The sequence below is a fragment of the Scardinius erythrophthalmus genome (genome assembly GCF_964197995.2).
Source record: "Scardinius erythrophthalmus genome assembly, chromosome: 20".
Lineage (NCBI taxonomy): Eukaryota > Metazoa > Chordata > Actinopteri > Cypriniformes > Leuciscidae > Scardinius > Scardinius erythrophthalmus.
This window is the reverse complement of record NC_138240.1, coordinates 6,506,605-6,534,392: the sequence shown is the minus strand read 5'-3', so window position 1 is coordinate 6,534,392 and position 27,788 is coordinate 6,506,605. Positions and strand designations below refer to the sequence as shown.

At 37.3% G+C, this 27,788-nt stretch overlaps 1 protein-coding gene across 1 annotated transcript; it reads left to right on the top strand.

Moving 5' to 3' along the window:
* Window positions 1-353: 353 nt before the first annotated feature.
* tasor2 (transcription activation suppressor family member 2) lies at window positions 354-26,590 on the top strand (the record flags this gene model as incomplete). Its single annotated transcript, XM_081348580.1, has 23 exons — window positions 354-384; window positions 2,102-2,250; window positions 2,339-2,434; window positions 2,537-2,609; window positions 5,605-5,696; window positions 5,805-5,942; window positions 6,025-6,152; window positions 6,292-6,305; window positions 6,519-6,618; window positions 6,779-6,873; window positions 6,986-7,086; window positions 7,180-7,252; window positions 7,733-7,804; window positions 7,924-8,829; window positions 8,932-10,173; window positions 11,753-12,530; window positions 16,530-16,965; window positions 17,273-21,406; window positions 21,491-21,613; window positions 22,703-22,856; window positions 22,960-23,065; window positions 23,482-23,663; window positions 26,200-26,590. The coding sequence occupies 23 exons, from the start codon at window positions 354-356 to the stop codon at window positions 26,295-26,297; spliced, it is 9,321 nt and encodes a 3,106-aa protein (XP_081204706.1). The 3' UTR covers window positions 26,298-26,590.
* Between the last annotated feature and the right edge of the window lie 1,198 nt (window positions 26,591-27,788).

Here is a 27,788-nt window from a genome sequence, read left to right as displayed (position 1 = left end):
GATTTAGCATTTCAGTCAGAAAAAATTCGGTTAAAAGCAGGCCTTCAGACCATTTCGCTGGCAGCCGTTTTCACAGCCCAACCTTTACTGTCTTTATGTGGATTCGCTTCCTGGTTGCAACACAGTCACACAGTACAATTCAAGTCCTTCAAAACGCATTTCAACCTGAGAGACTAGTCGTCGAAACTAATAATTATCCTTCGAGCTTTTGATAAACATTTCATGACTATTTCACGGAAAAGGCAGTATCTTTGTATTCGTTTAAGTGGAATGCCGTGAGCCACCGAGCATTAGAAATATCTAATATATCGAGTTAGTGCAGAGCGAAAACCTGGGATCCATGCTTCGTCTTCATGGAGAATGAGACTACACGATCAACACAAGGTAACTGGGGTTAGTGGACTCGTTGACACGTTTAGTTTCTGTTTTGACGTCAATAGTGTTTGTATAATTTATGCAATAAACATCTATTTATATATTTATATATCCATTCAAAACCCACTCTTTTATGCTGTTTTTGTTGACAGCCAACAGAACTGTATTTTTCTTTTTTCTTTCTGAGTTTCAGTTCTAAGTATTTATATATAGTTACACCATTTCAGCACTCGTGTAAAATTCGAAACGACTAACGTTAGACTATTCTTGTTGAAAGAAGACACGGGTACTGGTTTGTTTGGTTTCCATTAACTCTAAACCAGTTCTGCAGTCGAGTCAGCGTGGGCCTGGTAAATCTACACGTGATAGTCTTACCTTTGCTCCAATAAGCTTTTTGATTAATGTGAATAAGGGGTTTACATTGATGTTTTAGTTCACTACTGTGCAATGTCCTCTCTTAGACATGGCCTAGGCCCATATTTATTTATTATATGTGCCCATTATTATTAATGTTTTCTAGATATTTGTGCATGATCTATATGAAAGGTCTGTAACACTTTACAATAAGGTCTCATTTGTTAACATTAGTTAATGCATGAGCAATACATTTTTTACAGTATTTATTCATCTTTGTTAATAAAAAATACAGTCATTCATGGTTAGTTCACAGTGCATTAACTAATGTTAACTAATACAACTTTTGATTTTACCAAATGCTGAAATTAACATAAACTGATGTTAATGAATGCTGTAGAAGTATTGTTCCTTTTTAGTTCATGTTAACTAAAGTAGTTCACTAATGAAACCATATTGTAAAGTGTTACCGAAAGATCTTCTCATTCTGGTAACCCTTGTTCTCAGTGTTTTGGGATTGTAAAATTTGACTAAAATTAAAGACCAAAAAAGGCTTAAATGGGTTTAGTACAAATGTCTAGATGTTAAGAATTGTCAGCAGTGTTGATTTATTTACAGCATTGGTTATGAATCTCGTTCCTTCATGTAGAGTTTGAAATATCCATTAAATATTAGGTGGTCTAAGATGTTCATTAGCTGGTTCGCTTGGTTGAGTCATGTTTCAAAAACCAGCTTGACCACCTTAAACTGGTGTGACTAGTGGATAACTAGCTTGTTGCTGGTCCAAGATGATCTACTGTTTCCATAAACCAGCTACAAATCTTAAACCGTATTTTCCAATTAGAAAAACTGGAAATCCATCTTGTTAAGATGACAATTAGACTGCATTTCATATTACTGTATAATTTGATGAGTTCATTATGAGTTAATAAGTCAATATTTGACATTATGGTTATATGGTACATTTGGAAGATTAGTGTGGATCACTTCCACAGAGGTATTGCACAATAGTCCTTCACATAATGAACAACGTGTACACCAGACGAATTGTGTAAGGGGCTTTCTGTAATGCAGAATATGTTTTTTGAGTTGTTTAGCCAGTTTTTGAAACTGTTTTTTTTTTTTTTTTTTTTTTTTTTTTACCTAGCCATTTGTTCTCAAAATGGGTTCTCTACTGGAGTTATTGTTTTTACTGAATGTTTATCTCAAACTATATTCAATGACCTTCAAATGGCCTTGACAACATGCTCTCTAGTTTCCATTCCAAAGTGACATACAAAACCTTCAATTTTATTTGTTGTTGAAAAGATGGAATGTTTTGAAAAATTGTGAGGCAGTTAGTATAACTCAGACATGTGTCCTGTCTTACCAGGTCTTCTGGAGCCTGTGCATCCAGGCTCAGTAACCTTTAATGAGAGTATTCTAGCGCCACTTCGTAACAACTATTTGTATGAGGAATCAAAAGAATGTTTCACGTACAACTCTGCCCATTTGATCAACAATGACGCTTTACAAAAACAGGTAATTTCTATTCTTAATACTGTACAATATAAAATGATTTAGTGAGATTTGTCATGTTAAAGCCGAATGAATGTTTTTTCCCCAACAGTATGCTGCCTTTCGTTCCGAGAAACGGGAAAAAGGATATTCTGAACAGGAACTTGAAGAGTCTTTTGGCTTCCTGTTGCTTGATGATGCAAGCAGGGTAAGAAATATAATGTTCAATGAACTTATTGAATCAGCCTGATTTCAAAACTGTACTTTCTGAATCATCAAACCCATTAATGCAACATTTGTTTTCTCACAGGCAAGGAAAGTTGGTGAAACAGGCTTGTTGGTTGGACAAGCAAAATGCACTACTCTTGGAGACTCGTTGAAAGGTAAAGAAATTAGCCATTGCATTATTTGGTGATAATTTCAGCATAACAATCTGATGTGTTTACTTTAATGCACAAAGAAATTTTTCACATGTGACTGCAACAAGATCAGCCATGAGGAGGTTCTGAAGCCTTCATGCTAGTCTGACAAGTCTTGATATGAATGTGCTATTGTCAATTTGGGCTGGGAGAAAAAAATTATTCACTTAGGTATCGCGTTTCTTTTAAAAGCGATTTTTTTATTACAGAATCGATATTAATTCAAATTAAATTGCTTTATTTTTGTCCTTGCTTTAAGATGAGGTTGACTGAAGTTAGTCACTTTCGTTTCAACAGAGGATAAAATGTGTCGTTATCTTTGAGTGTTGTTGAGTGACGTAATATCCCTTTCAAGTGGACGTGTGAAAGCGACGTGAGACTGAATGCACTGAAAAGCCCTCACACAGCGCTACTCATATGCTGAGAGATCGATAAGACAACAGAGCTGCACGATTCATCTTTAAAAGACTGCGATCTCGATTCAAACACCCACGCGATCTTCTTCCATTTCCTCTGTCTATTAAATCTTTCTAAAAAATCATATCGCAACATTCAAATCTGTGTTGGCGCTGCCGCTGACCCAGAGAGAGTAGTCATGAAACAGCAGTCTTTTCCTCATAGTATCATTATTTCTGTGATACAATAGTTCAAATTATCAAAGAAATACTGGGATTAAAGTTTAAATTTCAAATATAAACACTGATGTCTACGATAGCGATCAAAATAGAGTAAATCAGCTTTTGATAGAACTTGGCGCTTAAAATAACGCATTAATTTATCGATTACATTGTTTCGTCACTCTGTTAAAAAATGTAGGCTATTTGTTATTGAATCATTTATTAAAGAGAATGTAGTACTGTATGATGCTTCTGAAAAAAAGAATTGTTTTTGTAAATATGACTCATCTTATACATCATGTACAGTCTGTATAAGTGAATGATTTAACTTTTCCCCATGGTGTAGTGTTAAAAAAATAAAATAAAAATCGCAATTTTTTATCGCAATTGAATCGCAATACTTGTAGAATCGCAATTCTTAAAAAAATCGCAATACATATCGTATCGGCACCCAAGTATTGTGATAGTATCGAATCGGGACATAGGTGTATCGTCCCAGCCCTTTTGCCAATGAAAGTGCATGATTTTCATTGGATTGATTCAGTGAATGTTTTATAATGCAGATGCAAAGTGGTCAAAAGTGATGTCCAAAATGCATAGAAAACAAAAACTCACTGGAAAAAGCATGCATTGACTTCAACATAATTGGTTTTTAATATTTTGTTGGTTCCCTCCGGTTTTCGCATGTATTCATAATTTCTTTGTATGACAACCTGGCCCGAAATTATCTCCGCAAAATTTGGCGTGTTTCATTGCGTTATCACGAATAAAACAGTTGACTCCAAGCACAACTATGCAATATGCTTATTGCATAGGAGAACTGTATATTTTCATGTCCATAGTCTATTCTCCTACATATGAAAAGTGAAAGTATGAATTGTACTGCTACTTAAGAGATGTAATGAATCTATTGAAAGAGAAAGTGAAGGTTAGCCCTTACCCAGGTCTTCCCACTTGTGTATGATATCAAATAGCCTAGATACTGAAGTATTTACTGCAGTCTAAATTAAACATTTGACTCCTTTTTTATATTTGCTTGAGACTACAGGGCTATTATTAACTACTGGTGGAAGACTTGAAACTCATTTCTAGCTAAGGATCTCATATCATCAGTCACATGGTTGGTGTATCATGGCTTGAGGGCGGGAAAGAAATTAAGGAGTTTGGAAGGAATTTTGTAAAAGTACATTTCCACTGAAGATCTGGGTGTTTGGTGGACAACAAAATCATGCAGAACTACTATATTTACTAATAATAGACATAATCTTGAATTATTATTGACTTAAAGCAGGTTTGTGAAGACAAGTTAAATTCAGCAAATATTCTTAGACAAGTGAAATTAGGCCGTCGGATGTTTAAGGGTTTTCATATTTAATTTTATTACTAATTTTATGTATGATGTAGCTGGGAAGTGAGTTTATGTGGTCATGTGTATCACTTCTATTTTCTGAGAGGGGAAGTCTTGAATGACACACACACACACAGCTTTGTGAGTGTCTCTCTTTACAGTTAAGCAACCAAATAAGAGTAAAGTTAATGTGATATTGACTAAGTTAATGTTTCGTATCCTTTCCCATTAATGCAAAAATATTTTAGGGCCCAGCAAATGTTGGTGTGTTCTCATGGATATCACTGACACAGTCTGTTCTATTTAAAGCCCACCAAAATATCTTATCCAACTTATCTGATTTGCTGGCTTTTACACAACTTTTTGTAAACACGTTTTTGTCAACCAGCCTGAAAAAGAAGTCATGCTTACAGGGTCATGCTTACGTGGTTAATACAATTTGTTAAAGATATCTTTACTGGATTTGCCATAGTTTTTCAATGAATCTTTGAAAATACCTTTTTAGGCATTTGATGCAGTGTCAAAAGCCTGGCTATTGTGAGACTAGGACTTGTTGGCTTAATAATTTGCAGTACTAAAGACTAAACTTGTTTACTGTAGTTTAACATGTTGAGGCAATCAGATCTTTCTAAGTACTTGTACACCTTTTTCTCAGCCACAAAAATTCAGAAGATCTAGTTTTTCCAGTTTTTGACAGTCCGTTAATTACATGTGTTGAGTATTACCTCAGGATTTGAGTTACATCTTCAACAGGCATTTTGTTGTCTGCCTCTTTAATGGCTTATTTTTCACAGTTTTTATCCAATTAGTTTGTTGAACACCATTTAAATAAAAATTCATTGGACTTCATCCGCCATTTACAAGCTTTGCCTAAAAAAAGCAAATGTCTTAAGAAATGTGTGTTGAATACAATTGATTGTTGTGGAATTGTTTTCTGTTATTGGTTGAGGCGATTATTGTCACATTATATTTCTGTTATTTACACTTAAATTAGGTGTCTATATCTCAAAATACTCAGACTGCCTCGACCTGAAGCGCTGGTACGATGGCAAGACTGGCTACATTGTCCTTTTGAAGCTGACCAAGGTACACATTTAACAAATTTGTGGGAAATTGTTATTCTTCCACCAAATTCTGTTGCTTTTTGTTGATTTATCCTAATGCACCACATGTAAACATATTTTCTTAAATCAGGGGAGAGTGAAAGAAGTTACAGACAACTATACCCAGAATTTCACTCCTCCGACAGCTGGCTTCGACTGCCACATATCAGAGCAGCTTGGTGCTGTGTCTTCAACTACTAGTTCTTTCTTGGCCTATGAGCGAACACAGGTGATACAGCTCTCAAAAGAAATGGTTTCCTTCCTTCCTTAGCATCAAATTGTATATCTAACAAGGTTGCTTTGTCTTGCAGTACTATATGTATGAACTCTGTGATGGAAGCAGTGAAACAGAATCATGTCCGAGACATGCTTGTCCATTTGCCATCGTGGCATTTTCATATGGGAAGATAAACACCACATCAGAGTTGGAGCAAAAGAGGTTTATCACTTTGCTCTTTGAGATTTTATATTAAAAAAATGTTTACGGCTATACACCTTTTGCTGAATCTTATGAAATGAAACATTAAGTGTTACATATGACAACTAACAATCTGTTTTCTTCACTTTTTCTTTTCAAGCCAAGACAAAACAGGTAAGAATTATGGATTGGTTTGCATGTTCTTTACTCTTTTTGTGGTGAAATTGCAAATAGCGAGGATTGTTTCATTCAAAATCTTGTACATTATCTTTCTTGAATTTATTGTGTAGTGTTTTAAACTAGACTGTTCCATGTTTTGAATTAAAAGAACATTTAAATACATTGAATATTAGAGTGATTACCAATAAGTGGTATCTTGTATTGTAGTGTTTCATTACCAACCATGGATTGGCCAATTCAGGATTGAATCCACTGTCTATGATGTTGGTCTTCAGTCTTCGAGCGGAGCCTGGTTTCCAGCTAAACTGTATGTTTTATGCAAAAATCTTTTGTCCCTCTGATACAATAAACCATATTTCATTTGATAATGCACCAACAAAGCTGCCCAAACATTAAGGGTAGATTATTCAGATATACTATAAATCTACTTATAAGCTATAGGACTGAAATGCAAACTATATTTTCAGCCCAAAGACAGTTCAAATTGACCGTGCAATTGGTGTGTCTGAACTGAAGAGGACCTTGCCGCGGGAAATCTTTGAAACTTGTATTGTGGGTGAAGGTGTGTTTAAAATTGTATTTTGGTTATTGACAGTATCGCCCATTTTGGTGCTAAAACTGTAAATGAGCACTTGGCAACATCTTTTAATTTGTTTTCCTACATCTTCCCACAGTTTGCATAGATGGCAGATGTTTCAACTTGTATGATGTTGTCTCCTCTAAGGCGAAAAATGATCTTGCTCAGATAACCCAAGAGCTAAAGGAAAATGACATGGTAAATGTGGGGAAGAGAGAAATATCTGTCATCAAAGAAACACTGAAAAAATCTCTAAACAAATCTTGTCTTATGACCTTTTCCATTCACCAGGCTCTTGTTATACCACTGGAAGATTCTGGTTTCCTTATACTGTTACATTCTTCACATCTCTTCTCTTATGAAGGTAAGACGTTGCCCAGTGGAGTGCAACTCCAATCCCAATCATTTTCTCTATAGAGTACTTCATTTTTAACACCAACATGTAAACCATTAAAGACAAACCTCATGAGCTCAGAGGTTGTTAATCAGTGATGTATGCTTCCTTTAATGTTGATGGTCTGTGTCATTTAAATGTATTTCACAGCGCATTTGCTGGCGAAGATCTACATTACCCAAAATCTTCAATGTGATTTGGTTATATCTGATTATTTAGCAATTAACTTCAAACTATTTTCTGTTCTTACAATAACGTCTTTAAATGAATATTGTTATATTTTACATTTTAATTTGATTGTCATTCACAATGCTTCATGGGATTGAGTTCATTTTCTCATTAAAAACATTAATTACACAGTGAAAATACATCTGGAGCCAAGATCACTTAAAAATGGACAGAAAATCTTGATGTTCATCTTGTGAAAACATAAATTTCCTTCATTTCTAGATGCAAAGTCTGGTAAGGCAGCTGCACTTCAAGGCATGTTTATTTTTCCGGACTCAAGAACTGTGCCAAGAGGTAACAAGGAGAAGAATTTGATGTATTCTTTTTTTTTTTTTTTTTTACATCAGTCTACTTAATTTATCTTTTAATTTGCAAGTCTTACATGTCTTATAAGCATGTGTTTTTATGTTTAGGTGCCAAGTCTGATCTGACAAATACTAAAGTGTCATCAGAAATAATGCAAGTCATTCCAGCACTCAACTATGCAGAAATGGAGATGGAAAAATGTCCTCCAAACCAACAGGGGTTTCCCCAAATTTCTTTAGAGAAGCATTTGCAAGACTATGGCACTCTTTTTCACCCAGGGCTGTTGGACGTTCCCACCAGGGAAGCAAGTTTGTTTCCAGACCAATATGATGTGCCAGGTGGTTTTACTCTGATATCGCCTAAATGGTCACAGGACACTTGCACTCAATTAAAATCCTATTTTGATGAGCCTTGTGGCTTTACAATTTCAGTAGTGAGGGCACTGGAGTTACTCACTACTGGTCGACAGCAGCGTGGTGAAGATCATGACGATGATGTCTATTACTGTATATCATCACCTGATGAGGTCCCGCAGACTGATGCTCCCATTGAAATGGAGGTGACTAAGCACACAGAGGCCATCAGTGATGCCTCTCACAGGACTGTTGAAAAAGATGAGCACAAGGATTTGACAACAGAGCAGCCTCAACCTGCTTTGCCAGAGGGCATTGGAAAACTGGGAACAGCTGTAGTTGCAGTAGCTGACAGTGTGTCAGAGTATCCAACTTCCACAGTTTCACCTAAATTGGGTGACTTCCCTTCAGAAAATTGTGTAAGTATTGACAGTGATGTTGAGAAAACATCTCAAGGCAATACTAAAGGAGATGCTGATGGAGTCTGTGTAGATTTATCCACAAAAGAGACTCCCATCCAAACAAGCAGTACACCATTAATCACATCAACAGAAGAAGGTGGTGGTACTGCTGAGGGGATGGAGGATAGTATACATCCTGAGAAAACAATGGCTGATCCTGATAAGAAAATGAATCTGAGGTCCTTTTCGAAACGTAAAGGTAGGAAGCGCAAAATTCATTGGAGAACCAGGCAGAGAAAAAAAAAAGCTGTTAAAAAAAAGCTTGCTTTACCAACTTCAAGTTTGCCTCTCGTTTTGCCAGTGAATTCCACAGATGGCCCTACAAAAGACCAGATTCGGACTGAGACCATGCATGCTGATGACATTAAACAGAGGCCGCATTTAACTAGCAGAGGCAAGGGACGCAGGCAAAGGGGCGTGAATCGAAATCTGAGTGAAGCCAGAAAAGCACAAGAACCTTTAAGTGTGTCAACAGAAACTTTACTTGATCAAAGTATAAAAAATGAGACAAGTCCTTCCAAAAGAGACTGGCGGTCTCTTCCAAGGCGTAAAAGATTGTGGAATACCAATGCCAATCTGAAGCGTTCTTTGAGATCAGGTGCTGTAAAGATTGATGAGGACACTATAGTGAACGCACTGGCTGATGCCACAAAGCAAAGTTTGTCTAGCACACCCAAGAGGAAGATGGAAGGATTTAGCTTGAGGGAACGATATGGTCTAAAGACCATAATCACAACCTGTGGCAGAGTTTTTGTCCCTCATGGTTCAGATGTTAATGTACAATCTGCAAACAAGAGGCAAAGTGAGAAAATGCATGTTGAGATGAGCATTGACACAAATGCAGAAACGATATCTCCTGTGGAAAACAAATCCACAGAAATAGTGGAAAGTAAGGGAGAATCTCCCTCGATGGTGAAAGAAGAAAACCCCCGTAAAGTTCCAGTGGTCAGTGACTGTGAAGACTCGTCGCACAGCCCTTCAGATGAAATGCCAAGTGCTCTCTTGTCAGCATTAAAGATTTTGAGAAACCTTCACAAAAACAACCCATTAGAAATGGACAAAAATCAGGATTTATGTTCAGAGAAGTCCATTAATGCTACATTAAATGAGAACGTAGGCTTCCAACAAACTAACAAGGTAACAGATGCAACTTCTAGTCCTCCCAGAGTATCTGACCAATCCATGCACTCTGACCCTAAAGTACCCTCCCCTGACAAAAACAAAAAGAAATCAAAATGTGATGTGTACAGTGCAATATCTATAAGCAAATTAAAGACGGTACTCAGAAGGGGAAAGAGGGCGAAATCTCCTTCCCCTGGTGACAGTGCAAAATCTGAGCCAGATAACGCAGACCCAGAATCAAAAAAAAGAAAATTGGGCACTATTATGAACCTGGAATGTGATATTATCAAGAATCCATTGAAAGACAAAGCATCACAGCCCATGAATGATAAAGCACAGTATACGCCAACGAAACCTGTGGAGATAACCAAACAACCTGTGTCTTGGAGAGGTCTTATTCCCAAGGACTCAAAAGAAAATGGTAAGAAAAATCTTTGTTTACATATTCTGTTATTAAACAAATGTTCACATGTCAAGAGTGGGAAATAGGGGTGTATCAGTTCAAATTACTCACAGTTCGTTTTTTATCACAGTTTTACTGTCACAATTTCAGTACGGTTCGGTATTTGCTATCTTCAGGGAAAAAAGGACTACTGTCAAATAAAAATGAAGAAAATAAGACATAATTTGCTTGTTGACAAATAATTACAATAGAGCAAAGAGACAAATAAAATGAACCGTGCTTTTCAGGTTATTTAGGTATCTAACAGTAGTTTTCAGGTACAGAAATTGAATAAAGTAATCAAATGTAAAACAATATTGCATAACATCTTCACTGTATAAATGAAATATAGATGAATCATTATTGAAGTTACAAAAGCTATTCAGTCATATTCATACCATATATTCATACTATATATATATATATATATATATATATATATATATATATATATATACACACACACACACAGGGTGGGCCATTTATATGGATACACCGTAATAACATGGGAATGGTTGGTGATATTAAAGTCCTGTTTGTGGCACATTAGTATATGTGAGGGGGCAAACTCCTCAAGATGGGTGGTGACCATGGTGGCCATTTAGAAGTCGGCCATCTTGGATACAACTTTTGTTTTTTTCAATAGGAAGAGGGCCATGTGACACATCAAACTTATTGGTAATGTCACAAGAAAAACAATGGTTGGTTTCAACGTAACTTTATTCGTTCATGAGTTATTTACAAGTTTCTGACCACTTATAAAATGTGTTCAATGTGCTGCCCATTGTGTTGGATTGTCAATGCAACCCTGTTCTCCCACTCTTCACACACTGAATGGCCCCCAAGGTCTCCCGATCTGACCCCCTTAGACTTTTATCTTTGGGGTCATCTGAAGGCAATTGTCTATGGTGTGAAGATCCGAGATGTGCAGCACCTGAAACTACGGATACTGGATGCCTGTGCTGGCATTTCTCCTGCGGTGTTGCTATCAGTGTGTGAAGAGTGGGAGAACAGGGTTGCATTGACAATCCAACATTGTCACCACCCATCTTGAGGAGTTTGCCCCCTCACATATACTAATGTGCCACAAACAGGACTTTATTATCACCAACCATTCCCATGTTATTACAGTGTATCCATATAAATGGCCCACCCTGTATATATATATATATATATATATATATATATATATATATATTTATTTATTTATTAATTACACATATACCGAGAACCGTTACACCCCTACTGGAAAAGTGTCCAGAAAGTGTTGTGTGTATATTTGTGTGTATACCAGTGTACACTGTTTGTATACCAGTTTTAAAACCTCAATCCTTTGTGAATGTTTCATTTTCAACAGTAGTCATTAAATTAGAATGACTTGAGACATGATTTTGCTGGTGTTTTAAAATTGGCCCCATGTGTTCCCTCCATCTTTTTGTCTTCCGTGTGCATGTTATTGTGCTTCTGCTTCCTCCTATTCTTTTGCATGTCTGCATGACTATGTGCCTTTGCTGCTGCTATTTTATGCTTTGTCTTTGTTTTTGTCTATTTCTTACAGGGTCCCTCAATTTTGACACATCAGCACCTTTTGAAATAGCTAAACGCAATGACCAGCAGCTCATATCGTCGCTTGGGGATAGGGTGGGAAGGACAAGAATTAGCGTTGATGGCAAAGCCAGCGCAGAGAGTGAGAGCATGAGTGCATCTCTGCCCTCAGATGCTTTGAGTTTACTGGCTGACTTGGCCCTCGGTGCAAGTAATGATAAAATGTTATCGAACTTAGAAGCCAGTCCTGGCCAGGAGGCCCTTGATGGAATGAAGGGTAGCGGCTCCCCGGAGTCAGTCCTTCATGCTCTTCTTCGTTGTCCATCTGGCAGATTTAAATTACCCCCCAGGTCTCCTTTTCCAGAAGGTCTTTTAGTGACTGGGGAACTGATTTTGGAAATATCTAAAGAGCATTCTTACTCACAGCCAACCTCTCTGTCAGGTTTGTCAGGTACATCCCCCCAGGTTTCTTATCCATCTGGATGTGTAGATTCAGCTCTTTCTTTGAAGACTGGGCTCCATCTGAACCTGCCTAAAGATGCCACACCCTCGTGTCATCAGGAGGAAGGAGGCAGAACAGAATGGAAGCACTTGATTTCTTCAGATAGGACAATGTCGTTGATTCCCAAGACGAAAGCACGGAAGTCAAGATTTTTACGGAATAGAGCCATCATTGAAAAGGAGGAAAAGATCCAAGTGACAAGGATTTGGGAAGAAGATTATGATTTTAAATTTGACAGCAAGTTCACCAATGACAATAAAGACAAAACTGTAACACGAGCACTTCATGGGTAAGTACCACTTGTTGCCCCTACATTTCGGTTAAGGCTTGATGATTGTTGTAATGAAAATTATTATTGTTTTTATGTTGATTTGTGGCGATTCACACAAGACAAAAATCTGAACATTATTGCATTTAGTTTAATATTGTTACGAATCAGAAAAACTAAAGGAATATTTCACCCAACATTATAAATGAAAAACATTTTTTTTATTGCAATAAGCTAGAAATAATACAGCTTTAATGGAAAATGATAAACTCAGCAAAAAAAGAAACGTCCCTTTTTCAGCACTGTGTATTTCAACAATAATGTTGTAAAAATCCAAATAACTTTACAGATCTTCATTGTAAAGGGTTTAAACAATGTTTTCCATGCATGTTCAGACCTTAAGACCTTAACAGCTTACATAGAGTAGGCATTTAAGGTCACAGTTCTAAAAACGCAGGACACTAAAGAGACTTGTCTACCGACTGTGAAAAACACCCAAAGAAAGATGCCCAGGGTAGAGTCCTGCACGGGTTCGGGTACCCGACGGGTGACCCACAAATTTTGCTCAAACGGGTGAGAAATATCCAACTGTGTCGGATACGGGTGCGGGTCGGGTCGGACACGGGGGAAACACGGGTCTAAACACGGGTTTAAAACAATCACATGCAAACGTAAAAATATATGCATATTTTTAGGAACACATCTACAAAAATATGCCTGTATTTCAAGTTGATAAAATCATTTAAAATCCACATCAGCTTATTTGTGCCCGCACGCGCCACGTCCTCCCAGGAATCTATAACGTATAGGTTACTTTCACTTTTTAAAATTCCTCATAACGGCGCGTGCGCGATCTGCTTGCAGTCGTCGAGATGGATGCTGAGGAGTTGAAGAAAAGAATAGCTAGTGGAGATTGTAAAGTTGTCGACAATACGTCATCAAAAATAAAGTCCAGTGTGTGGGAGAAATTTGGAGTTATCTGAAGAAAATATTTTGAAAGGCTTTGCTGCATGTTCGTGTTGGATAGCTGCAAATGTGGAACTTCATCACTGAGGAAGCACGCAGATAACTGTGGTAACAAACAAAGCAGTTCTATCGAACAGTATTTTTCAAATTTAACACTGTTAAGTATGTGTGGTGTGCAGGGCGTGTTTGAACCCAAAATTGTCAGATGTAGCCTAGGCTAGACGAATTGCGTGGCAGATATAGTGTTGTAGCCGCATCTGTTCGATTGGTAAAATGTTATAAAGCTACTCAGTTTTGTTGTAATGTTAGCCATGTTCTTCATGTGCGGCCTTTTGACAGCTTCGGCTGAAGTTGTCCTTGTGTTAATTGTCCTGTAATAACTTCTGTATGACCTGGCAATAAACATTTTTGTAATTGTGTCTATAATGTGATAGTCTAAACTGATTTTATTTCGGGTGCGGGTCGGGTAGCGGTTCTATTTTAAGCGGGTCGGGTGCGGATTTTAATTAGTGCTGCTGTCGGAAAACGGGTCGGATGCGGTTTTAAGCACTGCGGTACGGGCGGGTGCGGGTTTACAAAATCGGACCCGTGCAGGATTCTGGCCCAGGGTCCCTGCTCATCTGCGTGAACGTGCATTAGGCATGCTGCAGGGAGACATGAGGACTGCTGATGTGGCTAGGGCAATAAATTGCCATGTCCGCACTGTGAGACGCCTAAGACAGCGCTACAGGGAGACCGGAAGGACAGCTGATCATCCTCGCAGTGGAAGACCACGTGTAACAACACCTGTACAGGATTGGTACATCCGAATATCACACCTGCGTGACAGGTACAGGATGGCCACAACAACTGCCCGAGTCACACCAGGAACACACAATCCCTCCATCAGTGCTCAGACTGTCCGCAATAGGCTGAGAGAGGCTGGACTGAGGGCTTGTAGGCCTGTTGTAAGGCAGGTCCTTACCAGACATCACCAGCAACAACGCCGCCTATGGGCACAAACCCACCTTCGCTGGACCAGACAGGAGTTGCAAAAAGTGCTCTTCATTGATGAGTCACGGTTTTGTCTCACCAGGGGTGATGGACGGATTCGTGTTTATCGTCGAAGGAATGAGCTTTACACCGAGGCCTGTACCCTGGAGCGGGATCGATTTGGAGGTGGGGGGGTCCGTCATGGGTTAGTCACATGTCTGTGAAACATTTTTAGTTTATGTCTTATGGTGTTGACTCTTTTAGTGTTCATACAAATATTTACACACATTAAGTTTACTGAAAGTAAAAACAGTTGAAAGTCAGAGGACGTTTCTTTTTTTGCTGAGTTTATATTCATATACACACTTTTGCTAAAAAGACAAACAAAAAAATGCTCTTACTGATTCTATCAAGACCATTACAAGTAGGTAGGGATGTCCTGATCAAGTTTTTTGTGCCCTCGATCTGATCAGAGTCATTGAATATTGAGTATCTGCCGACATAGCTCTACTGTCTTATCTCTCTCTCAGCATATGAGTAGAGCTGTGTGAGGGCTTTTCAGTGCTTTCAGTTTCACGTCTCCTCCACGCGTCCACTTGGGATATTACGTCACTCAACACTCAGAGATAACGACACATTTCATCCTCTGTTGGAATGAAAGTGGCTAACTTCTGTCAACCTCATCTACAAGCAAGGACAAAAATAAAGCAATTGAATTTGAATTAATATCGATTCTGGAATAAAAAAAAATTATTTTAGTATAAAAAAAAAAAAAAAAGCGATAGCTAGGTGAATTGATTTTTTTCTCCCAGCCCTACTATTCAATACTTGTATTTTGCTTTATATATATATATATATATATATATATATATATATATATATATATATATATATATATATATATATATATATATATAAGGCTTGGGAGGGTTACTTTAAAAATGTATTCCGTTACAGTTACAAATTACTTCATAAAAAAAGTATTCGGTAACGTAATCTAAGCACTATAATATGAAAGTAATGTAACTGATTACTTTTGGATTACTTCAAGGTCTTTATAAGACCTTGATATTATTATTGAAGACCTATTATAACTTTATAATAAAGTCAAGCAAGAAGAAATATTCAAAAAAAAAACAAAAAAAAAACTTTTATTTATTAAGAATTTGGTCCAGTGTACAATATTTGCAAAATATACACACAGGCCTGAATATATATATATTTATGTAAAGGTCTATACAGACATCTAGTGGCTAATGTATGGTATTACGGATTATTTTGTTTTAATTTTAACTAATTTTTAACTAAAAAATAAAAACACAACATTTAAAATGTTTACACAATTTACATATAAGTTTATTTTAAAATATGCCCATATGTTGACTAAAGCCGTGATCTTTCTTAATTTGCCTGACTGAACTTGGGGCGTTGGCAGTGGGAGTTCCCCTATGTTACCTAGACAGCGAACATTCCGTTATGTGAGAAAAGATTAAGGAAGGACATTTTGGGTCCATTTTTTTACTAAAAAAGCTACTCTCCTAATTTCTACAAAATAGCAGCAGAATTTCCATGAATTAAAAGCGATTTTACCCGCAGGCAGCATCGTTTCTACTAGCAGCAGTGATTCAATCTGCGTCTGAGGAGTTTGTAGACAGCTGTTATTTGAACATGCACCAGCGCGTGGCACACCTGAGTCATTACTGGCAACAGAACCAGGAACCATTATAATCCTGAAAGTATTCCCCCTTTTTTAAAAATGTAACTATAATCTGATTACTACGTTTTTTGACGTAACTGTAACGGATTACAGTTACTGGATTTTTGTATCCTGATTACATAACGCCATTACATGTATTCCGTTACTCCCCAACCCTATATATATATATATATATATATATATATATATATATATATTGGCCCCGATACTAATCATTGAGAAAATCAAATGTCTGAGTTTGACCACAAAATGCCACACTTTAAATAATATGCTGAAGAAGTTTTTGTGGTAATCATTTGAGCATCATAACCCATAGACATTCCAAAAAGGCTCTGTTAATCATTTCTTCCCTCTAATATTGACAGGAAATGGAACTTCAACATTGAAGACACCTTTGAGGATGTCCATATCATTTTTCACATGTGGATTGGACTTTTTTATAGTAAACACACCTCCAGGTTATTTCACCTTGAAAATAGTACCACACTCCCAAAGGGGAAGGATGTTAAAAAGGTTCATCTGGACATTAACGCTATTCAGAATGCTGTGTCATTGCTCAATGTTGAGTTGACCTCAAAAGAGGACTCATTCAGGCCTGCGCATCTTTCATCAGAGGTTTTGGATCTTTCTGTGAAAAATGACGAGCCTGTGAATTTCTGTTCGATCTCAAATCAGAGCAGAAAAAAAGACACTGCATCACATCCTGGTGGAATGTCACCAACTTTTAAGCATGAAACGACACCAAGCCATTCACCTTCTGGGACAAGTCTCTCCCCCAATCCAAAAGTTACAGCATTGATGGTAATGATTAACATGATTCAAATTGCACTGTATTTAGCTCTTAGCTTTTAGTTGCATAGCTGTTAATCTTTAAAATGTATTGAATTTTTTATTAACTTTTTTATATATATATATATATATATATTCATTTTTTTTTTTTTTTTTTAAGACAATATATTATTGTTAGCTTTTAGCCTTTAGTTATGTTTATGAGTTGTGTCTAATTCTTTTGGACATTCTCTGTGATATTCTTATATTTTATACCTCTTGTACAGTGTGATTGTGCAATTTAATATTGATTTATTTGATTTTCATTTTTCTGTTACAGAATTATAGATCTCCTGTGGACATTCCGGTGGACAAGTCAGTGCCTGACAGTCACATTGATAATAATGATGATGAAAATGACATCACCACTGACTGCTCATATTCTCAGATCTTGGAAGGAAATAGTTCATACAACCAGTTGTGTGAGCAAGCATCAAATATGAGAATAGGTATTCGGATACTACTACCAAAGGTCAGAAATGTTACAAAGAATGAAGCATCTACGAGAGTGACCACTTTTGATCTGAAAAAAATTGGTGTGTTCCATCAAGTACTTAGTCCCATAAAACCGTCAGCATTCTCAAAACCACATCGTCTGATTTTGGGTCGAAAAAGTTTTGATCTGGGTTTAAAGAAGGAAACTGGGCATAAAGCACATACAGTACTGCAAAAGGAGAAGGTTTCTGACAGTGCAGAGTCTAAAGAAATTCCTGAAACAAATGAAAACAAAAATCGGTGCCCAGCAGCTGTGGTTGATGGAAATGTTGACGATACTACAGAATTTAAAACTGGAAACGGACAGGAAAAGAGTGTTTCTGTACAGGACATTTCCGTACAGGAAAAGAGTGTTTCTTTAAGTCAAGAGAGTAAAGAAGTCTCAGATGAAGATAGCCAAGATGGATGTCTTACAATTATGGAAGATGGAAATGTTGACGAAAACATGACTTCTGAATTGCCTAGCCAAGATCAGATTAGCGTTGTTGAGCATAATTGCTCTGCTCATGCAAATGAAGATCTTAAACCTTTTCAAGATCTCAAAGGTCATGCAAACAAGTTAGATGTTCTGAGGGATGTTTCACCACATGATACTAGTGTTGAAGAGCATAATGAGACTTCTAATGAGAAAAAAGATCTTAAACCTTTAGTAGATGACACAAATCTACTTGACCATGTTGAGGAGCTAAGTGATATTTCAGCAGATGAGACAAGAGTTGAAGAGTATAATGAGACTTCTCGTGCAAAGGAAGATCTTCAGCCTTTGCATGACCTGAAAGATCACGCAAAAATGGTTGATGAGCTGAGAGATGCTACATCAGATGAGACTAGTGTTGAAGAGCACAAAGAGACTTCTAATGCAAAAAAAGAACTGAAACCTTTATTAGATGATACAAATCTTGTTGACCATTTTGATAAGCTGAGTGATATTTCATCAAATGAGACGAGAGTTGAAGAGTTTGAGACTTCTAATGCAAAGGAAGATCTTCAGCCTTTGCATGACCTGAAAGATCACACAAAAATGGTTGATGAGCTGAGAGATGCTACATCAGATGAGACTAGTGTTGAAGAGCACAAAGAGACTTCTAATGCAAAAAAAGAACTGAAACCTTTATTAGATGATACAAATCTTGTTGACCATTTTGATAAGCTGAGTGATATTTCATCAGATGAGGTGAGAGTTGTAGAGTATAATGAGACTTCAAATGCAAAAGAAGATCTTAACCCTGTGCATGACCTGAAAGATACACATATGGTTGGTGAGCTGAGAGATGCTACATCAGATGAGACTAAAGTTGAAAAGTATAATGAGATTCCTAGTGCAAAAGAACAGCTTGATCTGAAAGATCGGTTAAACTTGATTGATGCATCATCCCATGGAATTGAAGGGAATTACACTAAAAAGACTGTGGAAGAAAAAGATGAAGGTTATACAGGTGAGGAAATTATGCAAGAAGGTGAGAGTAAGTCAAAGGAAAGGGATAACTTGGATGGCAGTGATACTGAACGTGAGACGTCCACAGCAATGGTGGAACATCTAGATGAGTATTTTTTGGGTCTAAAGGATGATATAAACAGTGTTGAAATGGAATTCAGTGATGAGGATGCTTTCATCGATGATGATGATGATGATGACGTGAAGACACAAAAGAGTGAAACACAACCTCACACACCAGAGGAGACAGACCTTGAAGACTATACCCTTGAATTAAGCATTGATTCATGCTCAGATGATGATCAGCCCATGTCTGTTCAAGAGAAACACACCCCAGCTTCTAATATTGATACTTCTAATATAATGGAAGATGAGGTTGAAACCAAGACCCTTCAGCAAAGTTTAGTGTTCCAACAAGAAGCTCTTGAAGTATGTCAGAATGACTTAAAAACAGCGAGCACTGTTGAACCCACCAAATTAGATATTAGTCATTTAGAAAAAGATGATGAAAGAGATTTAGGCCAACAGGATATATCTAAAGTCAGTGGTGAGGATGATGCACTTGTTGACGAGAAGGAGACACAAAGTCAAGGCTCTTGTAAAGATAAAGTCATCAAAACATACCAAGAATGCCTGTCCGCAAAAATTTGTGCTTTGCCCCATAGCCGGACTGAAACTCGTAATGAAACGGTTGCTCCTCAAGCTTTGACAATTTACAAACTTTCAGAAGTGGAGGTAAACAGCATGTGCTCTACTCCTACGCAAGATGAAATGGCATGTTTACCAGAAGTGAATGAAGAATTCAGGGAAGAGGATTTGAATAGGGACCTTTACTTTCCTTACAACACTGATCATGTTGACATGCTGCCACCTAAAATTCCTGTATGTTCTCAAACGCATGTTTCTACCACAAAGCCACTCTCTGACTTTATAGGGCATTACGAAGAAACCTATGATGACGAACTAAGGTGTAAGAGGATCAAATACCCTGGGACAATGGATTTCAAAGATAAATCTGCTTTAACTACTAAGCGTTCGCCCAGTGAGGACTCTCTCCAGTTAGGGCACAAACTCAGTCCCACCTCCCAACAAAAAGATGACAAGAACTGTAACTTCATAGAGGGTGCACCTCAAAATGATTCTGGATTATTTTACAGAGACGACAATGTAGACGATTTGCATGAATATTACCAGGGCTCCGATGAAGGTTTACCGTGGCCTGATTACCAAACAGAGGAACCAGTTGATCACCAATTGTATCCATGTGAAAATGAATTTAGTTGTGACAATGATCAACCCATTTGTTCTAAGTACATTACATCTAAACGTGAGTATTCCTACTGGCACAAAAAGCATGCAAAGAAAGAGATGGATAACTATTGTTGGGCAGAAAAGAATTATAAATCAGACCCTCTATCAGTTACTTATACTGCTGAATATACCAGTGACCAAAGTCCAAAAAAGAAGTCTAGAAAAAGCAAATTCACAACCTTCTGCCAAAGTGAGTGGGATGATGAAGACTCTTCCAATGTTATTGTAGACTACAGTATCCAAAAAACATCATTCTTTGAAACTTGTCAAGCCAAGCCAACTAAGACAGTCACGGTTAGTTCCCTTCCACATGTTAAGACAAGCACGCAGCAATTTGACTGGCGCAGGTATTTCAGAAGGGAGGCGGCTTCCAGTCAGCTATTAGATGTAAGTGAGAGGGATAACAAATTCGACATTCCACCCTCCTCTATTGTCACCGTTTTGGACAGGAAAGGAAACCGGGTAACATTCAGTAACTCTTCCACTGTGAAACCATCTTTCATTGGACTTGAGGAAAACTCTTTTCATCGCTGGCAAGAACAACAAAGTAAGACTGATGTGACCCGGTCTGCAGTTGATCTTGAGTACCTTATTTTCTCTAAAAACATGAGTCAGGTTCTCAAAGAAAATAAGAGCAAATCCAGTACCACATCACACTGTTGGGAAAATCCTGACCAGTCTACATGTCCCATGACTGTTCGGTTTTCAAATCTCAGTGAAGTGGAGAACTCCGCTGACCTTAGTAAAGCACAGCAATCACTTACTGATTTTAAGATAAAAGTGGACATGTCTGACAGGAGAGGGATGAGGGAGCCTGTAAGAAACCACAAACCACATCTTCAAAGACTTTTCTGTGAAAAGGGCAATGAAGTTGAGTTCGCGGGGATCTCAGAAATAACAAAGCAATGTGCTGTAGCATACAAGTCTATGATGAACGATGTCTGCAGCAGGAAGACTCTCTCTCGTCCAATTGAGACAAGTGGAAAGGGCATCAAGAGAAAGTACAATCGAGAGAGCGTTGGCCAACATCCTGGATTCTGTGGTCGTATGAAGAAGGACACTTTCGACAATCCTCGTGACAATCTGAAGTCCTCTGTGTGGCAAGCATCCAAGACTAAGTACAGGTTCTTTATCCTTGTCACATCAACAGATACCTTCTTTAAAGAAACCAAGGTACGAAAGTTATGCATAAAAATAATCTTATAAAGTGTTCTAAATTGGTAAAGAAAGATTTTCATGGGAATTTCTGATTTGTAGCACATGTTGGAGATTGAGGGCCACATACAGGTTGAGCCAGAAGAGTTTGACCTCAGTAACGATGGTCTGTCCCCTCTTCTCATTATACTGAGGAATGAGGACATTGCAGAGCACATATGTGAGGTAAGTGAATGAGTGAAGCTCAGAATTTTAGGCAGAAAATTCGTGGAAATCATCCTTTAAGTGGACAGTTTGAGCCAGATATATCATTATATCATATCATTCAGTAAAAAAAAATGCTGTGATTTAAAAAATAACTTGGCACATTAAAATTTACATAAAAATAGACAAATTATGCTAAGGAAATATCAGTATATCACTATTTTTGCCAATATTAGATTTTTTGTTTAATTTTATTTTTTTTAATTTATTTGTCAGTTGGTCGGTATTGCATATATGATATTGGATATTTAATCGTGCATGTTCATTTCCCCTTTTTTACTTTTATTACCTTTATTGTCATCTGACAGTGAGCATTCTAAATATAAAAATGGGTGAAACGCAAAAAAACATTTTAAAAATAATTCTTTAATGTAATCTTTAGCAAATCTCAACGTTAATATCCATTTTTTTTACATTGTACATTGTTGTGATGCCTTAATTCACTTGTAGCTTTTATTTGTTTATTTATTTATTTTACAGTATAATTACAATATTGGCCATTTATCAGAATTCAGACCAGCCTTAAAGTAAAAATTATTTTTGGCTTATCGTTGTCGGACAGAATTTTAATATCAATATGCATTGCTATAATGAAGAGAATCTAAGAGAGTCTGTTCATAAATGGAGTTTCAGATCTGTTGAGCAGTTCAATCTCTTTTGGGTTGAGTTAAGGGATAAAATGCCTTTTAATTTTTTGTTTCAATGTGTGGCAAGAGCCGTGGAAACGGAGCGATGCTGGTGGCACGAGTGTCACTGTGGGCCACAGCGGTCTCTAGTCTTACGGAGGAGCTCAGGAAGGATAAAAGGAGGAGTGACGACAGTGGAAGGCGAAAGACTCATTAACACTTGCGCCACCGGCCTCGCTCCATTTCCTCGGCTCTCTCCCCGGAACTGTTTGCCAAACCATGTTTTTTTTGGTTTTAATTCAGCCAAACTGATATAATTAACAGAAGTTGGGAGGAAAAAAAGTTGAGCGATTGTTACAGAAACTCAATCAAACTTGTTTGATTGAGGTTGCCTTCAAAAGAGCTGTCTATCCAATTCAACCAGGTGCCTTATTTGCTGGAATTGAAGAAGTCCCCCAACGTCCTGTTCGCTGGCATCGACCGACCCGATGACGTGGTGAACCTCGCTCACCAAGATCTTTTTGCAAAAGGAGGCTTTATAGTGTGTGATGAATTGGCTCTCGACACACTTACTCTAGGTACTGATAAAAGTTGCTACAGAAATTATCCATGTTGTTTTACTGGAGATGGACTGATACATTATGAAATTTTCATTGGACTTATATTTGTCAAATTTATAAGATGACATGAAGAAAGTCGTGGGGATTCTGGAGGAGTTAGACAAGCAAGGGAAATGGAAATGGTTTCTGCATTATAGAGACAGCCGCAGGCTTCGGGAAAGTGCAAGGTAAGATCACAGCTGTGTTTAAGTTTTGTGATTAAGTTTGGTTTAAAAACTAACTTTAGCTGAACAATAACTTTATTCCAGAGCTGCTGTAAAGCCAAAACAATCTCTGTTGCTTTAATTTCCTATTTTCACTGTAAAGCTGCTTTGAAACAATCTATATTGTTAAAAGTGCTAAATAAATGAAGGTGATTTGACTTGACTTGACTTATTTGAAACAATACCAGCTTCTAGTTTCGCCTTGATGCCTTTCTACCTCTGAACACTGCCTGATAAAGCAGCATTTTAAGCTTTTTTGCTTAAACAATAGCTACTTTTGTTAGTACTTGCTTACCCAGTTATGGGAACAGACTAATTCTCACTCTCCTCTAACATATGAAAGGTAAGACTTATAATCTTACATATAATCTCCTCGACAGGTCCAGTCCTGAGGGAAGTAAGAAGCAGCAGTTTATCGATTGCTGTCAGAAAGCTGGCATAGTCGAGGTCTTGCCCTATCATGAATGTGATGTCATATCACGGGACCGACCGGATTACCTCTTCTGTTTGACTCGCCTCCAGATCCAAAACGCCTCTGTACGGTTTCCTGTGTTTATTACAGGTGAGAGTTTTAATTTTTGTGAAAAGTCCACATGTCTTATAGGTTAGGGCCAGTGCCCGGTTGCATAAAGCACCTTAAGTTTTTTCCTTAAAGAGATGAATGTGTATTTAAAATAGGTCATTTATGTAGAAGAAATGTGAAGAAAGTTTTGAATTCGGAGCTTTCTAGCCTGAGAAAAGCCAGAAAATGTATTTTTGGCTTATGTGGATGAAAGACAACAACTCCCAGAATGCACTTGCTTCGCTGCCCTAGGAGGCCACGCCTACTGGTTAGAGGGCGCAGTTGAAAACAACAAGAAGGTTAGGCTACTAACTCTGAGTGAGTCTCTGTGACGAGTTTGCCGTGATTTCGAGATAGCCCAAAATGTCCGGGATTCGGCTTTTGCGTTCTACAGTCGCCATTCATTATGTTTACTGGGGCGAGCAGGACGAGGCTGACGGCCGCGGGAGAACGGCGCGAGGCCGGTGGCGTCATTACTGAGACGAGCCGGGTCTCGCATCTCTCACGGAGGGCTGTAGTCTTTAGCCTCTGGCCATAAAATCCTCCGATGACGCAAAATGACGTTTTTTGCGTCATCTGAGGATTTTTTCCAGACAAAAAATACATAAATCTCTCCTCTCAGGGGGATATGAGGGTGGAAAGCACAGTAATTCGAAAATACTACAGGTTTTCTACTAATACAAAGCTTAATGCTAAATCCTGAAGTATCCCTTTAAGTATGATACTTAAGGGCCGATTTCCCCTTACCTAAGGGAATAACTTAAGGGTGTTGCATATAATCTCTTAAACGGTTCTCTTAGGTAAGGGAAACATTTAAGTGTTTCACGACAGCGATCCTGGATTCACGTTATAAAAGTCTGTTGTTGCCATAGATACGCATAACACTAACACTTTCTCAGTTTCATCAAATAAAGTAGGCTAGGATATCGGAATGGAAAAAAAAAAAAAAAAAAAAAGCCTAATTTGACAGAGGAGGAGAAATGCATTCTTCTTTACGAGTATGGTAAAAGAAAAAAAATTTTTGACCGTTGCGTTTAAATGATGGGAAAGCCCCCGCAACCCGGTGAACCTCTCTGCTGACAGACGATTTATGCACGTGGAAAACATCTCCTGCTAATATTGCACGTCGATCAAATCGGTATTCCTGCAACAATTTTTTATCGCTAAGATGGTCCAAAGGGTTCTCCCTATCCCTAAAAATTCTTCTTGGCACATAATGATCTTCAGCTGGTCTTATAAATTCAGCCATGTCATCTTATTTTTGTCTGCGTTACTCTTAAGGTTATGATTTCCAAACCTTAAGTTATACTTAGGGAAATGACCGTTAAGGGATTTTATGCAACACTTGACATTTTTTAAGGGATTACTTAAGTGAAAAAACAGCGTTTAAGGGAAATTCTAAGTGTTTATGACGTTTCAACACTTAATGGTTTTTTCTGTAACACCCTTAGGTTTAAGGGAAACATAAGGGAGAACTTAAGGGAAAATTACACTTGAGCTGCTTTATGCAACCGGGCACAGATCACCAGCCCATTGAACTGAATAACTAAATAATTAAATCACCATGACCTCATATAAATGTTTTGTGAAACTTTCAATTATTTTAATTTATAAAATATATTCATATTGCCTCTGCACATTTAAAACTTTGTATGTTGAATATTGATCTGGTATCTTTGTGCTTCATACAGTTTTTCAAGGAATTGGTTTTTTTTTTTCCCATAATCATCTTCACAGCCATCTATACCAGATGAGCTAGCTTTGATTTTAATTGCGCTGCAATTTTATCAACTCATACAGTTAACCTGTATTCTCCTTTCCTCTGTGTCCTGTGGTGTTCACACCTTATGGCTGGAAAGAACTAGTGAAAACTTCCTGTTATTTCAATTCTCTTTCTTGGTTCCTGGTTAGCCTAATCAAACAGACTGATCTGTGGCTATTTTTCTGGTCTGAAAGTTTCAAAAGTGACATTTTAAAAGGGGAGAGTAGACATCCCTGAAATTATCCTTTATTATACTCATTGCTTGAATCACTGCTTTAGTGATTAAAGCAATGAGTCTCTTTTTAATCAAAAAGTTGATCAATTCAGTCTGGTAATATTGGGAAAATGTCATTAGCGTATCACAAGTTTAATTTCCTATACATATTAAATGTGACTGTTGACTTATCCTGCACCTGATGTCCGGGGTTATTTCATATAGGGAAAAAAAGGCAATAATATGTGAAGTTCATTACGTTAAGTATTGTCCTTCACTTTAGTCAGCGGCAGACCCGGTCATGCCCACCGAAATCTACCCTTGTGCTCTTCAAGTTACAAAAACACTTTTTCCTTTGTTAAAATAAGCATTTAAAAAAATATTTACTTTTTTAAATGATTATATAATGAAAAACAAAATGAATTCTTTAAATTGAAATAAAGAAATGAATTTTTTCATTTCTGCATATTGTACTACTTTAGATTTTTCTGTGAACAATGCATAATTTGACCAGATTTAGGGAATATGAGAATTTTTACCTTTTGTTTTTTGCGTTGCAGACACACCTACTGAATCTTTTGGAACAAATGGGATTTTAACCATGAACATTTACACATTCTCACGGATTCTTTCAAATGATACTTGTTCTGTGTCATAAGTGTGTGTGTGTGTTTTTTTTTTGTTTTGTTTTTTTATCAATTTAATTTCTTACTATTGGTAAGTACACCTTTGTTCATAATTAATTTATTGTTTATCGTAAATGTTAAAGCATATATCTTTGCTACTCATATGTAATAGCATACAATTTATAAGCTTTCCAGTTAAAGCTTTACCATTTATAATACAGTTTCAATGTACAAATTTAGTTATTAAAATGTTTTAGTATGTTTTAACCTGACTTTATTTTTTATCTATGAAATTGACTGAAACTCTAATAAATGAGCTGTTTTAGTATTGTTGTTCATTATTCAGCTTTGTGTATTTAATACATGTTATATTATAATTTATATATTCAGGATAATCTGTTGTGGTTATGAAGATGTAGGCCTATCTGTAAGACTGTGAGCTTAGAAAATTTCAAGTTATGTTTATTTGTGTAGCGTTTTTTATAATACATTGATACAATACATTAAAAATGAGGAACCAACTTTAAATATAATATTTGTTTAGCTACTAATATATTCTTCTGTATGTTTACTAGACTTCTATCTCTGCTCCCCATTTGTTGTTTTTATCAATGATTATAGGTTGTGGTCATCAATTTTGTTCATCTGTTGGTCTGGTACTGTTGCTCTCCTTTTTAAAAGTCTAAAGTGATTCCAAACTTTTCATTTTTTTTAAGCTAAGGAATCACCTGAGGGGAAAGGGGTGAACGAACGTAAGCTACTTCCAGATAGATTCTGGTTTGTATTTGTACTAGACCTGTCTCCATCAAAGGTTTTATTTTTTCAGATTCAATGCATTAATATTAATTTGTAGAGGGAGACCGGGGAGTGTTGTGACACCGTCAGAAGTCAGAAAAGAGCTATGGTAATTTCATCAATTTCATACACTCCCATCACCATTTTGAGCTCACAGGAAAAGTGGCATGTGCCTGAGCTAAATTGTTCATTTTATTCAAAATTGATTATTCTTTGTTCTTCATTAAAGTTCTTGCATAAAATGTGGATCTTATCACAGCAAATCCCCTCTCATTGTTACATCTATCCCAGCTAGTGTTGCAACTCACCCCAGTACTGGATACTCTTTGTATTTGACATTAACTCGCGTAATCTGTGATTGGCCTACACGTCCAAGTGAGTTTTATTTGTAGTAAACAAATGTGGCTACTGTGTATCAAAGTTTGAAAGATCTAGCACAAACGACCACTGTGTTACTGATGCGCAAACAAAAAGTGTTCCTACCAGTAGCGTAGCCAGGAATCACAATGTGGGTGGGCCCAGAGAAAATCAGGTGGGCACAGCCTAAAATGCATCTGTTATCAAAATAGGCCAACACAACTACACCTGCTTGAATACACCACAGTTTAATCAGAGCACAAGCATGTAAGTCATCATAAGCAGTGTTAATAAAGAACAGAACGATAAGAACAGCATTTCCACTGCGCGCGGCCAGGCCACACCACACACACACGCGCATCTGACAGATG